Consider the following 20749-nt stretch of genomic DNA (forward strand, 5'->3'; position numbering starts at 1 on the left):
ATTAAATGCATTGAAAAGCAACACGCAAAGGATTGTCTTTATAAGCTTATACTTGACTTGATGATTCAGCTTTAACAAAACTTCTCAGGAGTCATTCTATAGACTGCAAATCCATTTGATTTTAAAAGGGAAAAAAAAAAAAGCCACAGACACCAGATTTCAGTAAGTTTATTTACCTGTATAGCAGAAATGTCTTTAAACAGTTTAAAGTTTAGAATTTTTCCTATAACCATTCCACATACAAGAAAGTTGGTCAGAGCTGACTTTAAGACGTGTTTTTAAAACCAGACTCCTCCTTCATTTACTGTATTTAATGACTTAAATAGTAGAAAAAACTGATTGCATTGGTTTTGTTTGGGGGGGGGGGGAGGTTGACTCTTAAAGACTGAGTTGTATTTTAATTACAAACGAAATAAAAAAAATCTTCCCTGCTGCATCAAGCAGAAGTTACACTGTGTAGGAGCTTCAGCAACACTTGTAGCTCCAGGGCAGGACCTTAATTTTTTTTTTTCCCCAGTATTGTCCATAATCTTAGAATATTTTCAATTATAGCATTTGTCAGTACAAATTTTCTGCTTCAGCTCTAATTGCGAGTGTAACCATGCCAAGTGGCTTCAACACAGAGGTACGTTTCCTTGTAGAAATACAAGGCCTAGGTCTCAGAAGTGTATTTGAAATAATCTTCCTTAATCATTTCAATTTTTGTCCTCTTTCCCTCTCAGGGATATGCTGTGGGGATCGTGTATTTCTGCATTAGTGCTCCTGCCACGATTACTAAGGGTGATGCTGCAAAGCCTCCAAGTGAGCAGGATCTGTCGGGAAGAACTGCCTGTGGTTGCTCAGTTGCTTCGCTTGCTAATGCAGCATGGTCAGCTCAGGAGCCACATGATGACGAATGAATTTCTGGTGCAACAGATTATCAAGGACATTATGGTAAGAAACCTCGTCTCGTCTCCCAGACACCACAAAGGTAGACTTCATGTTTATGTTCACAAATTAGTGCAAACCCTGCACTCGGTAAAACACAAGCTTCCATTTTGTTTGTCTCGGTAGTGCAGGCTGTGTTGCAGGCTGCTACTTGTCTGAGCTCCTGTACTCACTGCCCAGGGCAGGCAGTTCTGATGTTTCGCTTGATTCAGCCCAGGGGGTCTGGGCAGCGGCTGGCTTGGTAACAAAAGGCACTGGAAGTGGGTGACCTGCACAGCCTGGTTGCTGGAGAGCTGTCCCAAAATAAGGAGCTAGTTCTTTCTCTTTTATTGGAGCAGGGGTATGTCTGTGTACAAAGATGTAATTAAATCAGACAAACTCCCTTAAATACATGCGGAGGAAACTCTCTCTCGAGTATGCAAGTGTCTAGAGAGAAACGTGGTAGATGTTTTTTTAATTCACAACTACTGCAAAATCCAGCAGCCTTCTATTTACACTTCCACCTTTTAGTGCTTTTGAGATTATTACAATTGCTTTTCCTCTCAGGAACCAGATCTGAAGCTGCCTCTTTGCAAAGCTCTTACTAGTTTTGAGCACAGACAGTTTGTATTGCCCACAGGCTGAGTAAGTAAGCTGCAGGTATCCATCCAGTAGTAACTTTGTAAAGATCTATCACCAAAAATTTAACCTCGCGGTGGCAAGAACAGACGTGAGTGTATCATGCAGGTTCTCTAACAAAAAATGAGATCCTTGGCTTCCTTTGGTGTTGAAAAGGCCTCAGCCAGTTTTTGTAATGTTTGACTTTGGCTGGGTTGTGGGTTTTGTTGAGATTTTTGTTTTGTTTTTTTAACCACTGAAGAGTGGTAAGGAGGATGAATTACTGGACTGTGGTCTGGGTTGGTCTGTTGGTAGCAGCTCTTCTGTAGGCTTGGGTACTGAGCTCACAACCATGCTCATTTGCATTTTGATTGACTACAAATGGCAGAATTGGAAAGTAAGCAAACTGCTGTAATTAAAGAGTAAGGAAACGCATCTGATATAATTCACACGCTTCATAATGTACCACTGACTTAACGTACCAAATAATAACACTCCATAATTTCAGCATTAACAGGCATATGGTGTTTAAATGTGTAAGTGAAACGAAAAATGTCACTGCATGCGGGTGAACAAGGCTATCCTGTATCTTCAACAGAGCACCTGGTTAACTGTAGAAACAAAGTGAAGCTTTACTAATACTGCTGGTGAAACTGAGTTTTACCTTTTTTTTTTTTTTCCCCCTTTTCGCCCTTCTTTATAGACACTGAAGAGTGGTGAAGTCCAAGAGCAATGGCTAACAGACCTCCATTACTGTTTCAACATCTACCTTGCCTCTCACCCCCAGGGACCTGGCCCTATAAACACGGTATATTAAAGAGGTGGAACTGCATTTATTGTAAAGCATTTACTTCTATTTAGTTTTGAATGGAAGATGTTGGAACAAACCTTGTCAATGTTTTTGTAAGTGAAACAATAAAAATTTTACAAAGAATTGCACTCTTGCTTCTAAGAGCTTTCATTTCAAGCAAGTAAACATAACTTTACTGGAATTTCTTTTTGTGAAAGACCACAGTGAAGGGTCAGTTAAGGAATCCTCTTGAAGCTTAAGTTCTTGTAGAGAAACAGAGACTTTTATTGACTCCAGTCAGCTATTCTTTTTAAGCATCACATCAATTAAAATAATTAGAATTATGTAACACCAACTAGAAAAAAAATAGAAATACATATATTTTGAAATCAGAATAACTTATTTTTGGTGAATTCGTATTTTAAAGGCTTTGTGCAAAGTAAATACTGTACAGTGGCAGCTCCAAAGCTTATATAAAGACAAGTTTTTGTCTAGAGCAGGCCCCTGTCCTTTCTTGCTTTCTGTAGAAACTCATGCATATATAAAAATACAGTTATTAACAAATAAATAATTGGGGAGTATCTCAAAAGTAGAAAACATACCTAGCAGTTTCCATAGGCTTTGGAAAGAGCTTTATTTACTGAGTGATTTTTTTGTCAACATTTCTACTTGTCCTTCCAAAGCCATAGGTAGCTGAGAGTGGAGCATGAGGTCTGTACTTCCTTTCCTGGTTAGGTTTTGAAATACGTTTAATAAATTTGAGGTGAAATGGAACAGCAGTCTTTTAGAACTGTTACATCTCCAGTACAGTTTCACTCTGTTGAAACTTCATTTAATTAACGCATTCAAAATTCCCACTTTTGACAATGGAAATGTTTGCGAACCACTGCAACTGCCCTGCAATGCTAGGTTCAGCACTTTTCTGTTTCCAAATGCAGTTCAGATTTCATCCTGTCAGTAAATAAATTAACAGTTGCATTTAAAAACTAATTTGTACACAAAATAAAGTCCAACTCCTTAGCAGTCTGCTTGGCATGTAATGCTGATATAATACAAAATTGAAAATGTGTTCAAGTTTAAGATGTAGATGACTTGCACATTATGGAAAAAATACATTTATACCAGGATGTGTTCCTTGAATTCCGATGTCCCGTTTTCCTTAGTGCTTCAGTCTTGTACTTTTTGATTTTGCAGCAGTGGTCGGTCTCATGTTGTATGAAAACTGCTTGGATCTTCCCATGTTCTCCAGCAAATTAACGTACTGTAGGTTGTTTACTGGAAAAGAACAAAATAGTTTTGATGAATAACTCCAGCTGAGAAAAAAGTTTTAAGTTACACTGGGTTCTGCATTTCACAAAGAACCTACCAGGAAACAAATGTGCCTTGTTCCTCACAGATCACTGTTGATTTATCAGTAAAAAGAGCTCTTTCTCTGGCACTCAGTACAACTTAAACATGACCGTGTGTGTTTAATGCAGGCATAATAATGGAGCTTAATTTAGGATTTACCCTCATGAGAGTTTTGAGGCTGAGGGTTCAGTCACTAATTAAGGCTCTTGGCTGAGTTTGCTGAAGAGCAGCAAGAGATTTTGTTTTGCAATATTTCTGTCCTCTAACAACAGGTGCTGGGTTGTTTCTGGAAGATACGGGAAGCTAGTCCAGGGTTAAAGCAAGCGCTCCCTGAATTACTAGAAAGTAAAAAGGAGCATCAGCTGCCCATTCTCTGCAGTTTTGAGTCTGGCTTAACATCAGGACTCATTCAATGTTTTCATTTAGTGTAATGTGCTACAAGCAGTGTGTATTCCTTTCCCAGATTTGTAGAGATTGGATGCAAACATTCTTTCTAATGCCAATAATTCAAAAAATCTCCTTTACAATTTCATGAGCACTTTTGGTATTGACACTGAAACAAAAAAGTGGGCTTATCTTTCTGGCCTGCTGCAGAAAGCTTCTTTAGATGTCCTTTACTGAATTGACAAAAAATATCTATATTAAAAAAAAAAAAACAACTTTAAATTATACCACAAAGGCACTATTTTTCCAGTCATCAAGAACAGCTTTGTATTTTTCTTAACATCTACCCGTTGTCTGTACATCCCATTACACGCTCACTCCTTTTCTACCTGTCATCCCTTCCTCTCTCCCCCTGCTCCCTACTTATTTGTGTATTTCCTTTCACGGCATTCTGTCTGTCCACCCCAAAGTGTTTGCTCTGCTTATGCCAAGAAGTTAAATGAGTTTGGTGTCAGTCTCCTGTTAGAGATTTGTCACTGCGTGCTTTTTCCAGTAGCTATATGAACATGAAAACTAGGGCTGATAGTCAGTCTTCACCTTCCCCGCTGCACCTTCTGCAAGAGACGACTCAAACTGAACAGTCCATGCTGACCTACTCCAGGCACCTACGTCAGAAGTAGAGTATCTGGCATTAGCCACTGACAGCTCTGAACTTTTCCAACAAACGTAATGTTGTCATGCACGAAGGCAGCCAGATGAAAAACATGTTATTGTCTTTAAGTAAGGGCTAAAGTTCCCCCAGCTCCTATTAGGTGAATAAAAGTAGGTAGTGTTCTGCAGGAACTGGGCAAAGTTCCTATCACTATCCTAGTCGTCACCAAGTTATGAAAGTAAAGGACACGCGAGCCTCAGAAGAAAGCCTTTTTATAGCAGTAGACAGGGGGATCTGTTGTCCTAGAAAGTTAAACGAAAAGACGCATTATTTGCTGAAGCTCTTTTAACATTTAGATTGGGGGCTGTATGAAGAGGTGGCAATCAAACACCTGTCTGGTTGGGCCTCTTAATTAAAGCAGTTATTTCAAACAGTGGAAGAAGAAAAAGCCTCAGTGTCTCATAGTGTGGCAGAGATGACAAACTGAAGGCTAGGTCTACCGGTGGATTGCCTTTTGACTTCAGCATTTTGTAAACTAGTAGGAAAATGTATTTTACTTTCCTATGCAAAGTGTGTGAACCACTGTCTCCTTGAGCCATTTGCTTTTTCTGTCGGTCTGTGGCTTGGCTCTGAACTGCAGGTGATGCAAAATTCTCAAAACGGGCACCTACCAAAGGAGTACTCTTAGGAGAGGCAACCATGACTTCCTATTTAACTTAGCTGTCAAGCTACTGCCCCATGCATAAAGCTTCCAGCCTTTAGTGACCTCGATAATACTTCTACAGGTTGTGTTTTTGGCTACTATTTGATATTACGTGTTGTAGCCCCATCTCTGCCCCCATGTCTTGACAGTCCCCGTCATGCCAATGTTCAAGTACTTGTCTGGCGACCCTACTGCCCCGGTGCCCGGTCCATAGATAAAATTTCAGTTAGTTACAAACACAACTCAGGCTCTCCCAAGAAGACCTAGTAATGACTTCTTAACGTGGTTTCCGTGCTAAGCAGCAGATAAATGCATGCTTTCTCCTTAAAACTCACTGCATATAAAAAGAATCTATGAAATAATTGAGGCCCTGTGCACAGGACAGGAACTCCATTGAGGCACTTTAGTAGAAATGTTAGAGATTAGATGACTAACTTTGGATTTTCAAATTTTACCCATGAACTAAAGCATATATTTCTAACAAACAGGTATGTGAATTCTTGGTACGTGCAGAAACCCACTACCTTTACTTCCATAGGGCTAGCAAATATTTGTGCTGATGAACCACTGCCATAAGCATCTGTAAGCGCTTTCAACCACAGCTGAGTGGCTTATTACTGTATAAATCCATGATATTAAGCTCTTCCCTTGCCCAATCAAAACAGGCTTTCATATAAATGATTCAATATAAGGATAAAAGCATGGTGCTCAAGTACAAAAGTAGCGAAAGAACATTCAATCACAACAGGTTGGCAGCAGTTACGTGTCTTGATATGAGATAACCAGCTCTTGAACAGTTTTTTTTTTTTTTCTTTTCTAAGATGGCCCCAATCACATATATATAAATAAATAAACATTAAAGTCATTTGCTATGTTCCTAGTATTGTTAAAGTGTATATGTCTTACCTGAGACCAGTGGCACATCAGAGAGTTTCAGCTTAGAGGAAGGTCTTGCTGGCTGACACACTTTGCCTTCCTGAGAACGTCCTTTAATAAACAACAAGAACAGCTCTATGTTTATTCCTATAAAGACGGGGTTATGTATAGCTATAAATTATTTAAAGAGGCTACAGCATTATTTTATCCTAAAAAAATGCTCTCATTCATCAGTGAGGATACTTGTGAGACATTTTGCATTACAGCAAATTGTTACAACTTCAACAGAACTTTAAGCAAACTTTGAAAGTCTTGCACTATATATGTATACTATGTATATATTGTATAGTATATAACAGAAGGAACATTAAGTGATACCTTTTTTTTTTTATTTTTATTTTTTTGATCATTTTTGGCTATCTAAGCTATAGAGCCATAACAGAAGTGACTTACCACCTGTTATAGTACATATAGCTAGCACGTCTTTACTCCATCAGTGATCCACCCTACAAAGGAACCTGAGTTTAAAAACAATGCTTTTCCTCTATTGTTTCCTCAGGATGCTTTCTTCTGCACTGCATATTCAGGCATACTGCATAGCACTGCAGTGTTATAAAAGATGATTTTTGCCCTTCCAATAAAAATTGGCTGTCTTCAGACAAAGCAGTTATTAACACTGAACACGACCACATTCTTCAAATTGAAGTATTTAAAAAACAACAATAATCAAAATACCATGGAAGTTTAAAATAACGTTTGGAAGGTTCATCTGCGTTCCATATAGCTAGCCACTGTGCATCGATACAGCCAGTTATCCCCAGTGTCACTGCTCTGTTCTTTCTCTGCATTTATATACGTGAGCAGCTCTGGCAACAGAACTATCTGGTTGCTCAAGACCTGTGCTGGAATAGTGACACGGTGATTCACACGGCCTTAGAAGAAACCATGTTAAATCACAGAGGTGTTTTTTTAACCAGAAACAGAACTACCCATAGCACCTGAGACTCAAACTCATTGTTACAAATAGTTTAAATCCCTAACAATAAGGTAAGAAGTGTATAGAAGAACTCAAAACATAGGGAACACTTTATAACTTATAAAAATAAAAATGTAGTTATTTAAAATACAGTGAAAGCAAAATTACCATATATCTGCTTGAGGATGGACTGCTTGCTAGTTTTTATGGCTGAGCTGGTTCTGTTCACGGATTTCAGATTTTTACATGAAGGAACTGACTTCAGAGGGCTATGGTTCAGCTGTTTCTTCCAGGCAACCTGAATGAGGAAGGCAGCTGCCTCTTGTCTCCATTTGTCTTCATCTTTGCACTGCCGCTTAGCACTGAGAAGCCGAAACAACTCCTGTCGTAGATGGTAACTAGAGAGCAGAAAAGAGAAGAGCACTTGTTTTAGGTGACCTGTTTTAACTTCGGTGCTTTCCATGCATCAGTTCACACGGGGGATTACACGAGTAACTGGGGAAACAGAACTCCCACTGATGTGCCAAGTCACTCGGATGAGAAATGTTTGCTCAGAAGAAAAAGTAGGAACTGGGTTCAATTCTAGAGGCATCCCTTGCTTCACACAGCTAATAAAGACCTGGCGTTACGGGTATCAGAAGTTACGGTTCTGCAACACAATACACAGAAAATCTGGAGGAGAGAAAATCTATAAATATTTATGATGTAGCACTATAGTCAATACTATTTTCTCATTTTCTCTGTATTCACAAAATAACATCGCATTTTCGACTGCGCTTTGCCACTTTGTATTCCGGGTAAATCGATGCAAGAGAAGCCAAGTCTACCTGCACATCTCTACAGAAATCTGTGCCGGTTTCCTTATGGTCTCCAAAGATTCTCCCCCCTGCCCTGTTCGCAGTGAGCTTCTTGCTTTTCTCCCCTTCCCTTCAGCACCTCCCCAGCTCCTAACCTCTTGCGTGTGGTCACAGTCCTGTGCCAAGTGGTGACCGCAGATTATCCATCCTTCCCCCTGGAGTGCCTGATGGCCCCAGCAAACGAGGAGGTCCCTTATTTTATTTATTTTTTGGTCTTGGATCAGATAGAAGCATTCAATCGGATATTGGCATTTCACACTCACAAGTCAATTAAGTGGCCTAGCAATTAACTCTGAATCTTCCCAGCACAAACCTGTCGCAAATGAGCATTGAGTAACACTTGTAAAATATTAATTATAAGTGCTTGGTAAGCGGCCAAAACGCATTGATCAGCTTCCCCGCTGGCATCCAAAAAGGCCTCGGTGAAGGGAGGGAGGAAGGAGGGAGAAGGAGGGGATTTTGTTCTGCTGCTCCATCTGCAACAAGTCCTAAATTAAAATGAGAGACAACACAACCAGACGCAAACTGTTTCAATGTACGTTATGATCCGATGAACGACGGTATTCAGAACCAGCCGCCGTATGTAGGAAATGAGGATACAAAAGCACACCGGCATGCCAAAAGGATATGAGATGCTCGCTTACAGCCCTAATAACTTTAAACTTTCAACAAGCTTTGTAAATTACCTCTGTGAAATTTGCTGCCTAAGAAAAAAAAACGTATTTAGTCTTAATTCAGTGGAGCTTCAGAATCCAGGCGTGTGCTGGTACGCAGCCCGTTAAAGTAGGTACCAAACGTGGGGAGCAACCACGCCATGCCAGTAGGTGCCTGCGCTGCCCACAGGATGTAAAGCACTGCCTGACTCCAGGACAGGAGCATTAATGAGAGACAGAAGAAGAAATGTTCCAGTTTTGTTAACTAAGACGTCACTTTGAACTTTTCAGTGGGGTAAGAGGAAGAGAAAGTGAGGGGAGCGTGACGACGACTGCGCCTTGCTAGCATAGCTTGTGCTAAGGGTGGGCCATGTGAGCCCCCCGGCAGGAAAAACAGGAGGGGAACTGTTTCAGGCATGAGCAGGACAGAGCAGCACGCTGCTTTCTGCGGGCGTTCGGTAATTACTGCCAGGAGCCTGTGCTGGTGCATGAAACGAACCATTCACAGGCGCTCCACCTTTGCACCCAGCCATGATTCAATGTTTGTAGAAAGTTTCTGGTAGCTTTTAACAACGAGAAAACAACCGCGAGGCTCTGAAACGCAGAAGATGTAGGCAGGTATCTTTACAGTGAGCGTGCGTTTTTTTAAATGAAGCTCCTCCTGTAGCAGATTGCTCTGACTCTAGGGAGGAAAAGCAGAACGGGACCAAGTTTGGTGCACTATGAAATACCCACTACTTAGTCAACAAAGATAATGCACATAAAAGAAAGGTGGGATATATGTGCAGAATGACACAGCTGGCAAGTGGTGCTCAGGTTTAGCGTTAGAGGGGCTTGAACACAAAGATACTGCCGGTAAGGTGTGCGTGTAGCAATAACAGGCTGAAAACCCTTGAGTCCAGCAGGAGCCCAGCTGTAGCAGCAACCAAATCGCTTCCAGCTTTTGTCAACTCACTGCGGGCCGCGGAGAAGGGAACAGGCCCCAGTGCCCCCGAGGAGAGAGCGAGGCAGACACGGGATCCGCAAGCCTCAGCGAGCAGGAAGAGCACTTAACCTTTGGCAAGCCCCACACCTTGACATTCACTCTGGAGGACTGCATTTACGAGGTTTGCGGACACTGGGAATTGAAACATTTTCCTGCGAAAGGGAAGTTTGGCACGCTTTAGGGGATCGGCGCCATTGTGCTGTAGCTCACAGTGGCTTTCAGTGCACTTCCAGTAAGAAAATCACCACTGCAGAATTTGCAGAGGAGTGAGACACGCGCATGTAACCCTCACTTAGAGAAATACCAGGACTCGAGCACATTTTTCTACATGTCATTAACGTACAGTTCTCTGGCTGCCTACAAGTGCAGGCTGTTTACCAGCGCAAGCCTGGACTCAGAGACAAATAGGGGTGACCCTCTGACTTGGGACCCACATCCTAAACTGAAATACGAACCCTCTTTTTGGGAGGATGTGTATGGTCTGTGCTTCAAAGCAAGAGGCAGAGCTTTTCTATTTTTGAAAATAAGCATTACTGCTGGGGTAATAGCATGGAAACAGGGAGTAGAAAATCTGGTCTGATTTCACAGCCCCCATCATCCACGTGGGTTTCAGGACAGTTGGATAATTAAGCTCATGTTGAGCTTGAGCCGTAAGCAGGAGAGATGGCTGGGCTCATGGACCTGAGAGAGAAGGTAGGAGGGAAGCACGACTCCTCTTGGCAGCTCAGTGCCTCAGCATTGCTGCCCCCTGAACTGCCCCGTATTCAGTCGAAACAGCCACCGAAATTAATGCATCGTGGTGTTGCTGCAAACTTTGAGCCCCATCAAACCTCTAGCAACAATAAATTTTGTGCAGATGTAAGAAATGAGAGCGAAGGAGGGGCAAACGTAGCCTCTCTTGTAATCTTGCAGGATTTATGATACTCATTAATGTTCTATATTGTGTCTGTGAGTTTTGTAGATGCTACAAATATATTTATTTGTCTTCATTACTTCTTTAAATAGCAAATTATTAAACAATCTTTAATCCCCACACTTTCCACAGTCTTTTAAGTAAGTGAATAACCACCTCGTGCCAAGAGACCAGTCTGTGGATGAACCTCCACACACTTCCAGTTCAGGTAACACATCACCATGGTTTTACAGGTGGGTATTTTGGAAAGGTCTATCCAAAATCCTCAGATAATCAAAAATCTAAATGGAATGCAAAGATTTCTGCAGAGCTAAGCCAGCTCGACACATGGCTTCAGATCCTGATCCTTGTGAGGTGATGTGCTCAAGTGCTCAGTGTGTATCTTTACACTTCGACTGAAAGCTGTATCGGGCACCTACTGCTTTGTAAGGACTTCGGTTTGCTGTTGACTGAAAACAGGGTAGCCTTCAGAAGTAATAGTATCACGCACGGATGTACTCCCCTAACCTAATCCTGACTTCCTTTACTTTTTTGGTATCCAAAAGGATCTGAAAGCAAGATAAGAATTCAGGTTTCAAAGTAGAAGAGAAGTTAAAGGACAATTTAGAAGATTTGGGAAACTTTGGGAAGCAAGGAGGCATTTACACAGCCTCTAGTAAGCAGCAAAGGGAGCTGATGGCAGAAGTGGTGGGAAAAAAAAAGGGAGAGCTTTGACTTGCAGATCCGTGTGGGTATAAGGAGTACGTCATAAATAGCAAACAGAGACCAAAGATGCGAGAAGTACAGAACTACTGTGTACAGTGACACTGTATTAAAAAGTCAGAATTTTCACCCCTCAAAAAGGCTCAAAATGAATTAAAAATAACATGTTCCCAAATGTTAACATTCCTCTGGAATAGGAGTGTACTTACAAAAGCCAATGTCACTTTTGTATGCCAACAGCAGCGAAGAGATAAACTGGAATATTACTGGGCTGTAAACCCAACCTCATGCTGGGAAATACTTCGGCTAACCAATAAAAGAGCTGGAGCAAACAGAAGTATTTGTTGAGCCAACGTGAATGTTTAAATGGCCATAGTTCAATCTAGGAACAAACGAAGCACCAGCTTGGACCATGGGGCACCTGTGCTGGTACCCATCCCACCCCCACCAGCGGCCAGCATCAGCTGTCTCTGTGCTGGACAAAACTTCTCTGCACTTCCTAAGTTAACTGTAAAAAGTGCCGGGTTCCCAAAACTCCGCAAACAACAAGCTGGTGATACTTGCCTCTCGGCTACCTGGTGTCTTGTGCAATGGGGAGCACGGGTAGCACTCCCCTTGCAAAATAAGGACCATGGGATTTTTCAGGCCTGGAAACACCGCCGTACGCAGGCGGCACAACCTCGTGGTTACCCTTTCAGAGCTACGTGGTATTACACCACCAGATCTCTTCTTTTCAAAACAGCAGGCTTGCACAGCAGCAATTCAGAACTGGTCTCGCAATTTTGGGTCATGGCCTTGTTTACCAGAGACACAAATAAATATACTGAAAAGCGCAGTCTGTAGGAGTGTAAGAGGCATGAAAAGGCATTTTGGTACTAACAGCGAGATGCCAGTATGTCTGCCTCAAGGTTGCCTGCAGGAGTAGAGAGAACATAGGGATGTCAAGGGCCTGCATATAAAAAAATAAAAATATTTACAGGAGATGGGGGAGAAATGCTGAAGGCACGAAGCCTGACACCAACCTCTCCTGCAAGCAGGTGCCTCCCCATCCTTCTCTATTTAAAAGACCAGGCTAGAGTAAATTCCCCAAACCTGTTGGGCAGAACTCCTTCCCCCATGTCCCCATTTGCTATTTAGTGTGAGAGACACCAAGACCCAGGGGAAGCGAGGTCTGCCTGGCAACTCGGCATCTATTCTGCAGGCAGCTGGGCGTTAAGTCCTGCTTCTGCTGTCGAAGGAGACTTGCAGGTTTCCCTAGTATAAAGAAAGGAAGCGACTACTTTCTGAACGCTTCTAGGTATCTCCTTTTGATTCAACGTGCTTGGGACAACAATTTTTGAATCACTGCTAAACTACACCACAGGTTGTGAGAGTTAACTCTCTTAGTTTTTCTGCAACTAATGTTAAAGAGAAAATATTAAAGCATTTGTGTGATAAAAACGTGGAACTGTTAAGCTAGTGAGAGACCTGGAAAGATAAGTTATGAGTAAAAATCTGCAACTTATAGTTTTATGCATCCATATAAAAACTGAAGAAAAATTCAAAACTAGAAAATAGGAACTACCTACGTATTATATGCTGACCTACAGCTGCCACACTCCTCCTGTCAATTTTGATAAGAAATTAAACACTAAGGTGCATGTTTTATCAAGAGTGACTCTACTTCTGAGGTCAAAACTCATGCATTCATGAAAGCAGGACGATGCTGTGGGAAAGCAAATGGGGTCATCTCACTCCTTCCTGTCTGCCTCTTCTGTGCTGCAGTCATTCCTGCTGAATACTCAAGTCAGGTTCAAGTTTTGGCAATGAACTCCCTCCGAGCTTCCAAACTGTTTGTTGTTTGGTTATTGAGTTAAAAGTCAAGTCAGAATACAATTTTGGGTGTGTCAGTAAATAGTGGTGAAGGATCTGGTTGCAAAAAAATCTGCTGGAGAAAAACCACATTCCTACACGAGCAAGGTTGCTAACGAACGTGAGAGCAGTGAACTCGAGGCTTAGGCGGATCCTGATCGACGCTCTACAAAGAAATATCAATGCGTGAAATAGAAGTTTAATAACTCCTCCAATTATTAAAAGTCATCACTTACCTTGCACTTCTTACGAACTTACTAATGCAATTCTAGGCAACTGGAACACACTTCCACTTGTTTGGTGAAAGATTATTACATTCCTGATTTATCACTGGTAATGTTACAAGCAAAAGGACCCAACAAAACACATTACTGACGCCTAATGTGATTTACATCTAATTGTATCCCATCTCTAGCTACTGAAATAGCAGCCTTACCTTCTCCATGTCCTCTGTATAACTGTGGCAGCATAGTTCTTCTTCCGAAATAGCTCTTTTCTTGTTCTTTCTTTTTCTATTATCTGCATTCGAATCTCCAAAGGGATTAGTTCAATATTTGTACTTTGCCATGCGACAGAACATAACTGATCATCTGCATTCCTGGATCCAATTACGCCTGTTTTTTCCAAGTTCAAACTGTCATCAGAGGCAGAACACGCTGCTGGATTTCTTGGCACAGTTCTGGCAGATTCTGTCTCGGCAGACAATAAAGGGGAGGGCTTTTTCGCTAATTCATTATTTCCCACATTGTTAGTTTGTTCTACGGCATGCACGCTGGCATTTCTGGTGTTCACAAATACCGTTTTGGCACTCCCTGGTCTACTAGAACCAGCTGGTGAACATCTCTCATCGTTTACCTCTTTATTTCTGGATTTTTGCTGATGCCTTTTGCCCTTTGGAACAGCTTCACACTGCTTTGAATTTCTTGCAATTCCCCCAGCACAACTGATGTTGCATAAGAACACCGAATTTCCTTCACCATGGTCCCTGTTACCAGACGAAGGCTGACTTTGATCTCTTAATTTCTCCCCGGCACTAGCAGTCCTATAAGCAGAAGTATGCCTTCTGGTACCACGAGCAGAAGTACCATTTGCCTCGATGGTGTGCTCTTTGTGCTTTTCTCCGCCCACTTCCGCAGCAGCTGCAACCTGATGCTTGGCTTCAACTTTTGTCACCTCTTTTGTTTTGCCACAATGGAAATGGACACAACTGGGCTTGCTTTTGATGTGTTTTTTCGATAATTCTTTAAACAGAGAAATGGAAACAAACATTCAGCATTCAGTCCCTGATCCAGAGTTTATTAGATCCAGAGTTTATTACTCTATTTTTTTCTCAATTAAATGAAAAAGTATAAGCAGGAAGAATCAGAAGAAGTAATGATTGCTTGGAATAGCATGGTCCCAAACTTCTTCATTTACTTACCATTCTACAAGTATCTCTCTCTCAAACACTAAATCTGAACTAGATGCCTAAAAAGGTTCAGAGAGAAAAACTGTTTCTTCACCTACCTGAATACGGTGTCTTTTCCAAAGAAACCAGCTCACCGCATGGCAGAAGAATGCAGCCACGTGAGCACACCTGCTGGTTGCAGTGAGGACACCCTAACAGACTGTCATTGTTTCCAGCATTTATTTGCTAAATTTTTGCTCTATCCACCCTGCTCTACCCTGGCACACAATGTCAATGTAGCATACTGACCCAGGAAACCCAGAGCAATGGTTTTGTCAATACTTCCCTTGATACCCTAAATAAAACTCTGAAGTCCTTCCCATTTTTCCGTTGTTGCAAGATTTCTTTTCCCAATTTCCACACCCAGGGCAGAAAAATAAATGAGGTGTGGTGACTGCTTTTAAACACTCTTGTGAGAATGACTTGGGAGCCAGACTGGGGTGTAAAACGGGAAATGTCCTCCTACCAGACACCTTACCTTTTACTAGGGAAACAAACAGGAGAATGAGAAATAGAACAGACTGGATGAAACGTGACAGAGAGGCTGTTAAAGGGGATGTAAGAGTGGAAAAAGCGAAAATAGAAAGCTTTGATATACTAAAATCAAAGAAAATCACCCAGGTTATCCAAATCCTGGTAAAACCATCCTATATTTGCCCTCACTGTAATACTTTTGTGATACTCTCGTCTGGTTAGCAGAATATGGCAGATTAGCAGTTTATACAGAAGAAACTCAGGATTATCATCAATGATGTCTCTGACAGAGAAGATTTATCATGGTGACAGGTCAATATGGGCTGAGAGGCTACTCTAACTTGCACAGGATTGTCATATGGGTAAATAGTCCTGTCTGTTATAGGACAGGAAGAAAAAAGATCTATAATATAATCTATTTTAATCGAGTATTACTTTAATTAATTATTTTTTAGATCTACGTTAGTCTTTTTTCTCATCTTCCAGAATGCAGAAGGAAATTCCCTCTCTCTTATTACAACAGGGGAACAGACGATTTTGAAAGTGTGCTACTGCAATTTAAAAAAAATGTGCCTTTTGATGCCAAGATTTCTGGGGCACAATTCCACTCCCAGTGAAGCCAAGTACAAAATTACCAGTGCCATCAATAAAAACAGCAAAGAGCTGACATTCAGTTCACATGTATGAAATTTCCATCACTGTCACATCAGTTTGATATCTCAAATAGTTACTTTTTACAGATGTGAGAAAAAAGAACAGAGTCTTTGAAAAATGGGCTTTGTCATTCTTAACTCACCAGAAGCTACTACCTGGTTTGTAAGTATGGCGCGTAGAATGCTTTTTTATTTCAACCATAAACCATTTTTGTTATTAGAGCAGCATGTGCAAAGCAATCTGAACAACTGGGGAAAAGACAGGAGAACATCACTTAAGTATTCTAGATCACCTTTTCACGTTGAAATAAACTTTCTTAGATAGCTGCAAAGAAGCAATATCAAGCACGAACTCAAAAAATAACTTTGCTGCTGCTACTAGAATCAATGCAACTCAACAGCTGCAATAACACACGTAGGAGATAACATATATAGAAAAGAGGATTTCTGAGTGGAGAACAGATCAGAATAGAGCCACCAGCTAAACTATAGTTTTTGCATACTGTTAGCAGGTGCAAAAAAACTGTTTGCAACTGCTGAAAATCTTTCTGAAGTGACAGCCCACAGGATTTAAATTTATGTTTAATTCCAGTAAAACTTCCAATGAAGTCCATCTAAGTTTTGGTCACAAGAGGATTAATTAAAAAACCTCATGAGAACTGATCAAAGGACTTCATGAGTTGATCCCGTGTCAACTTTCCTAGCATCACTCCAATAACAACAACAAAAAAAGAGCATTTGTGTAAACATGGCATATGTAAATATTTCAAACACAGGTATTTTGCATTGGGCAAGAGAGGGTCTTGATAACTGAAAGGTAAATTGTTTTCAATATAGAAGAAGTAGATACGTTATCATGCACATCAGTATTTTTGACTACCTAAGTTGACAGAGCACACGCAAACAAGAATCTGTATCTAACTCTATCCCATATGAATTGCTTAAATAATGAAAGAACAAGAAATGACAGAGTAAAACAGGTCCTACATATGAATTTCCCCAGACGCGGACAAAAAGAATAATCAGACCGAATAAAAATTATTACAAACCTTGCCTGATTTTATGACCATCACTCTGAGGCTCTGAAGATGGGCAAGTCTCCTTTGGTGTCCCTTTGCTGTGACAAGCTTTAGGTGAACCTCTACTGTTTCTCCCTGGTTGAATTTGGGAAGCACTGAGAGAGAGAGGTCTCTTACTCTGTATATCAGGTTGTTTGTTAGGCAGCTGCAGGATGCTGGTTGTTTTCTCTCGATTCACCGGATTCTGTTGTACTCGAAACTTACTTTGTTCCATGCTCTGCATTCCTTTCTGCAGCTTGGCTTCTTTTCTCTTACTTTCTTCTTCACGTTTCCTGTAATTATAGTAAATACCATAAGAATTCCAAAGACAAAATTTTGGGAGCATGTATCTAACTTGAACACATTCATCTCTAGAAACCTGACACTGACAAAACAAAATCTTGACTATGACATCTTTTTTTGTGAGAAAGGGCGACCTATTACATTGAAGGGTCTTAGCTTGATCCAAAATAGCAACTAACTTGCAGCTACAGCTTAATGAAGGTTAAGTCCTTAGAAGCCAGCTTCCCATTCACTTTGCAGCAGTAAAAACTGATTTTAAAACACCCCCTAATTTAAAACTATGTAACTTAGGCTTTTTTTTTTTTAATGCAGATACAAAAATGAAAAGCATAGTTTCTCTTCACATTAGTTTTCTTTTTAAATCCAAGGAAAAAAGAAGTACCAGTGGAAGGATTTGAAAAAGGTGTCAGAAAACAAGAAACATGATACTAATAAGAATGCTTTGAATTAGTAATGAACCATGCTTTAATATAAATAGTAATGCAATGCATTGTATTTATTTGAAAATCAGAAAACTTCATAAAAGACATGTCATCTGTTTGAAAATTATTCTTCTTATTTACCTATGTAATACCTAATACAGACAATTACCAACCAACTGCAAATTAGCTATAGGGCTAACTTGCTGGTATATACTTGGCATTGGTAGATAATTAAAGAATTTATTTTTAAATAAACTTTATCTAGTGGGTGGCATCCCTGCCCTTGGTAGGGGTGTTGGAATTAGATGTTCTTAAGGTCCCTTCCAACCCAAACTGTTCTGTGACTCTGTGATTTTACATAAATGGATTACACATTATACAAATGATAAATACTGAAAACATGAGATGGGAATTAAAAACTTGCGTGCACATATTTTGCCATTACGATCATTATATTTGGTTTCTGAAAATGAAAAAAGTCACGTATCTCTTAAATAGCGCAGATATAAAAGAATTTTGGACAAGGTTATGAAAGGTACATCTGTTCAATAAAATTTTGCAGCCTATTTTGAAATACAATGAAACGTCATTACACTTTACCTTTTAAATTGTTTTTCCTACAAAGCAGAATAACCCAATAACAAGTAGCAAACGTTACCTATCTACCTACCATTGAATTTGTTTTTATAAATTAAGCACTGGTTCGGAGACGAAGTGACACTTTTCCTGTTGGAATGGACAGCTGGTAAATGTCGTATCATGTAGCTGCCTGGTATTTTAACTTGCTTCCAATGCTACAACATAGTTTGCAGACTGTTGACACATTAGCTCACAGCACAGCATATGACAGGTTAGTTATGCAGCATGCCATCCTCGGTTCCTGTGAGTCGCATCAATGCCAGTGCATGTCATTTCAGTGCGATGTGCCAGGGAGAAGCCTTAACTTTATCTGTCAGGACTATCTCATGAAGTACGCCCCGCAGAAGAAGCTGGTTGAACTTTGTACCTGAAAAGCTGTTAATTGATCTAAAAAATACACTCCTGGCAGCCTGAGGCTCAGTATTCCCCGTGGCAAGGAAAAAGGGGCTAGTTTCAAATAATATCGGCATTCCACAAACAGGCTACGTGGGGATGTCTGTCTCGTGTACAGTATGGATCTCACTGCCATTACTCTGCCATTTGATCTGATAAATCAGATCTTACTATTCACAGAACAGTCGTTATCTCTTCTTCACACAAATCAAGCAGCCTACTACCAGTACCCTCCACTCAGTGTTAGAAAAGGAAGTGTGAGCCAGGTTGTGTGACACACCAAAGACAGTGGCCTGCACTCTTTGGACTAGCAGATTAGCTCAAAACATTAACATCAGCGACATGCCAATTGCAAAGTTATGGAAATGACACAGGACTGGAAGTTGAGAAGAAGTAAAAGGGGATTTGTTTAAAGCTCATTTGTGTGCTAATTTTTCATATGAAACTGATGAAATAATAGAAGGATGGGATTTCAAAGTTCCCTATTCATAGGCCATCATCCTAATTGTCAGAGTAGAGCTTAGCTGATTAAGTTTCCTGAATACTTACTTCCTGAATACTCCCCTTGGGATTGGCTTTATTTAGTCACAAATACAGTTTGTTTTACAGTGAAAGATATTCTCAAAATTAAAAAAAAAAATAATAATCAATTTTTACTCTTGTCTCAATTAAGATAAGAGAGTAGGTTTCATGAACAGGTAAAGGAAGCAGACAAGTTTCTAACTTAAGGGCTCTCAGTCATTCTCAGGAGGTTTCAGCAACTCTACAGGATCCAAACTCAGACTCTAACGTTAGACAACTACAGCTAGATAGTGATAATATACCTGGCAAGCCAAAATTGTCCACCTTAACTGCAACAGAATTTTGTCCTTAAGAGTCTTAAATTTCTACTTCATTACAAAAGTGATGCAGTGTAAACATGTTTTGGCATCCCAAAAAGAACAGTTTCAGCGTTAACCTTAAATTTGTGAAGACATACAGATGCTTTGATTTTTTGATCCTGCTAAAATGAATTCAACCTCTTCTATTTCTTCTATTCTATTAAAAACATCTTGTTTTTTTCTATCTGCTCTGTGGAGAACGTTTTCAGTTTAGAACACATCCATGTGCCTGGAGAGCATTTATAGAGTTATCCTTGCAGAAGAAGTTACTTTAAAAATCATACCTGAAAACAGATCTCCAGCTGTGATCCTACTACTGCTGAGGCTTTACCTGGACCAAGAGGAGTTATATTTCATGTTGTGTAAGTAGCTATCTCCTGCTAATACAATCTTGCATGGTTGCTTTTAAAAGCATGGCACTGTTGACTCATGACACGTTCAGCTTCTGATCGACTATGACGTTTTAACAGATAGTCCTTAACAAAAATGTTAAAAAGCCAGTTAATTACTGCCAAGTATTCCTGTGTTGATTGGCCTTACAAAATGTGCATTTGTCCTTAACCTGACCTCTTATTTTTAATTCAGTCATTTCTCATATGTATTAACACCAGTCTGATTTCTAAATCAGACTTCAGTGTGCTTAGTCTTCTCCATCCTGCTACCATTTGCAAATTTAACACTTTACTTCTTAAGTGAAAACACTATTGTATGAGATCCAGCGTGGATTTCTGTGAAATTCTAATCAATATATACCTCCACCAACTGCAGGTTGAGCCATTAAGAACTACTCTGCATATGTTCATCCAAGCAGTTTTTCACCTATTTAGTTACAGTTTAATTCAAGCTACTTTGCTCTGATTTGCTAATGAAAGCAACACATGAGAAAGTATGAAAACTTTAGGCGAATCTTAATGAGAGCTACTGTTTCTCCATGGCCACAAAACTCATTAATCTGTCACAAAAGAAAAATCGCATTGGTTTGACATAATTTGTTCTTAGCAAAGTCAGGACAGCCATTACTTCTTGTTTCGTTATGTTCCAGATACATATGGAACTATACAGAAACAATATGAGTTTGTGGAGTCTCCATCTGCAGACATACTCAAAACCTGACTGGACATGGTCCTTGGCCACCTGGTCTAGCTGACTCTGTTTGAGCAGGAGTGGGGATGGACTAGGTGATCCCAAGAGATCCGTCCCAACCTCAATAATTCTGTGATTCTTGGTACTGAAGTTCATAGGGCCTTCTTCTTTTCCTCTTTG

The 20749-nt window shown here is 40.4% G+C and overlaps 2 protein-coding genes across 16 annotated transcripts in view; one reads left to right on the plus strand and one right to left on the minus strand.

Moving 5' to 3' along the window:
- TEX10 (testis expressed 10) overlaps nucleotides 1-2463 on the plus strand; it is a 53012-nt gene extending 50549 nt beyond the window's left edge. For all 7 annotated transcript variants that reach the window (XM_080582798.1, XM_080582804.1, XM_080582801.1 and 4 more), the window contains 2 exons: nucleotides 723-933; nucleotides 2228-2463. In XM_080582798.1, the coding sequence (XP_080438924.1) occupies nucleotides 723-933; nucleotides 2228-2341 (325 nt within the window). In that variant the 3' untranslated portion in view covers nucleotides 2342-2463. The remainder of the gene's footprint in view (nucleotides 1-722; nucleotides 934-2227) is intronic.
- A 143-nt stretch (nucleotides 2464-2606) lies between these two features.
- INVS (inversin) overlaps nucleotides 2607-20749 on the minus strand; it is a 99982-nt gene continuing 81839 nt past the window's right edge. For all 9 annotated transcript variants that reach the window (XM_080582793.1, XM_080582792.1, XM_080582790.1 and 6 more), the window contains 5 exons: nucleotides 16840-17141; nucleotides 13653-14457; nucleotides 7424-7653; nucleotides 6310-6390; nucleotides 2607-3589 (listed from right to left, as the gene is read on the minus strand). In XM_080582793.1, the coding sequence (XP_080438919.1) occupies nucleotides 3474-3589; nucleotides 6310-6390; nucleotides 7424-7653; nucleotides 13653-14457; nucleotides 16840-17141 (1534 nt within the window). In that variant the 3' untranslated portion in view covers nucleotides 2607-3473. The remainder of the gene's footprint in view (nucleotides 3590-6309; nucleotides 6391-7423; nucleotides 7654-13652; nucleotides 14458-16839; nucleotides 17142-20749) is intronic.

This window comes from Anser brachyrhynchus (genome assembly GCF_964034855.1).
Source record: "Anser brachyrhynchus genome assembly, chromosome: 2".
Classification (NCBI taxonomy): domain Eukaryota; kingdom Metazoa; phylum Chordata; class Aves; order Anseriformes; family Anatidae; genus Anser; species Anser brachyrhynchus.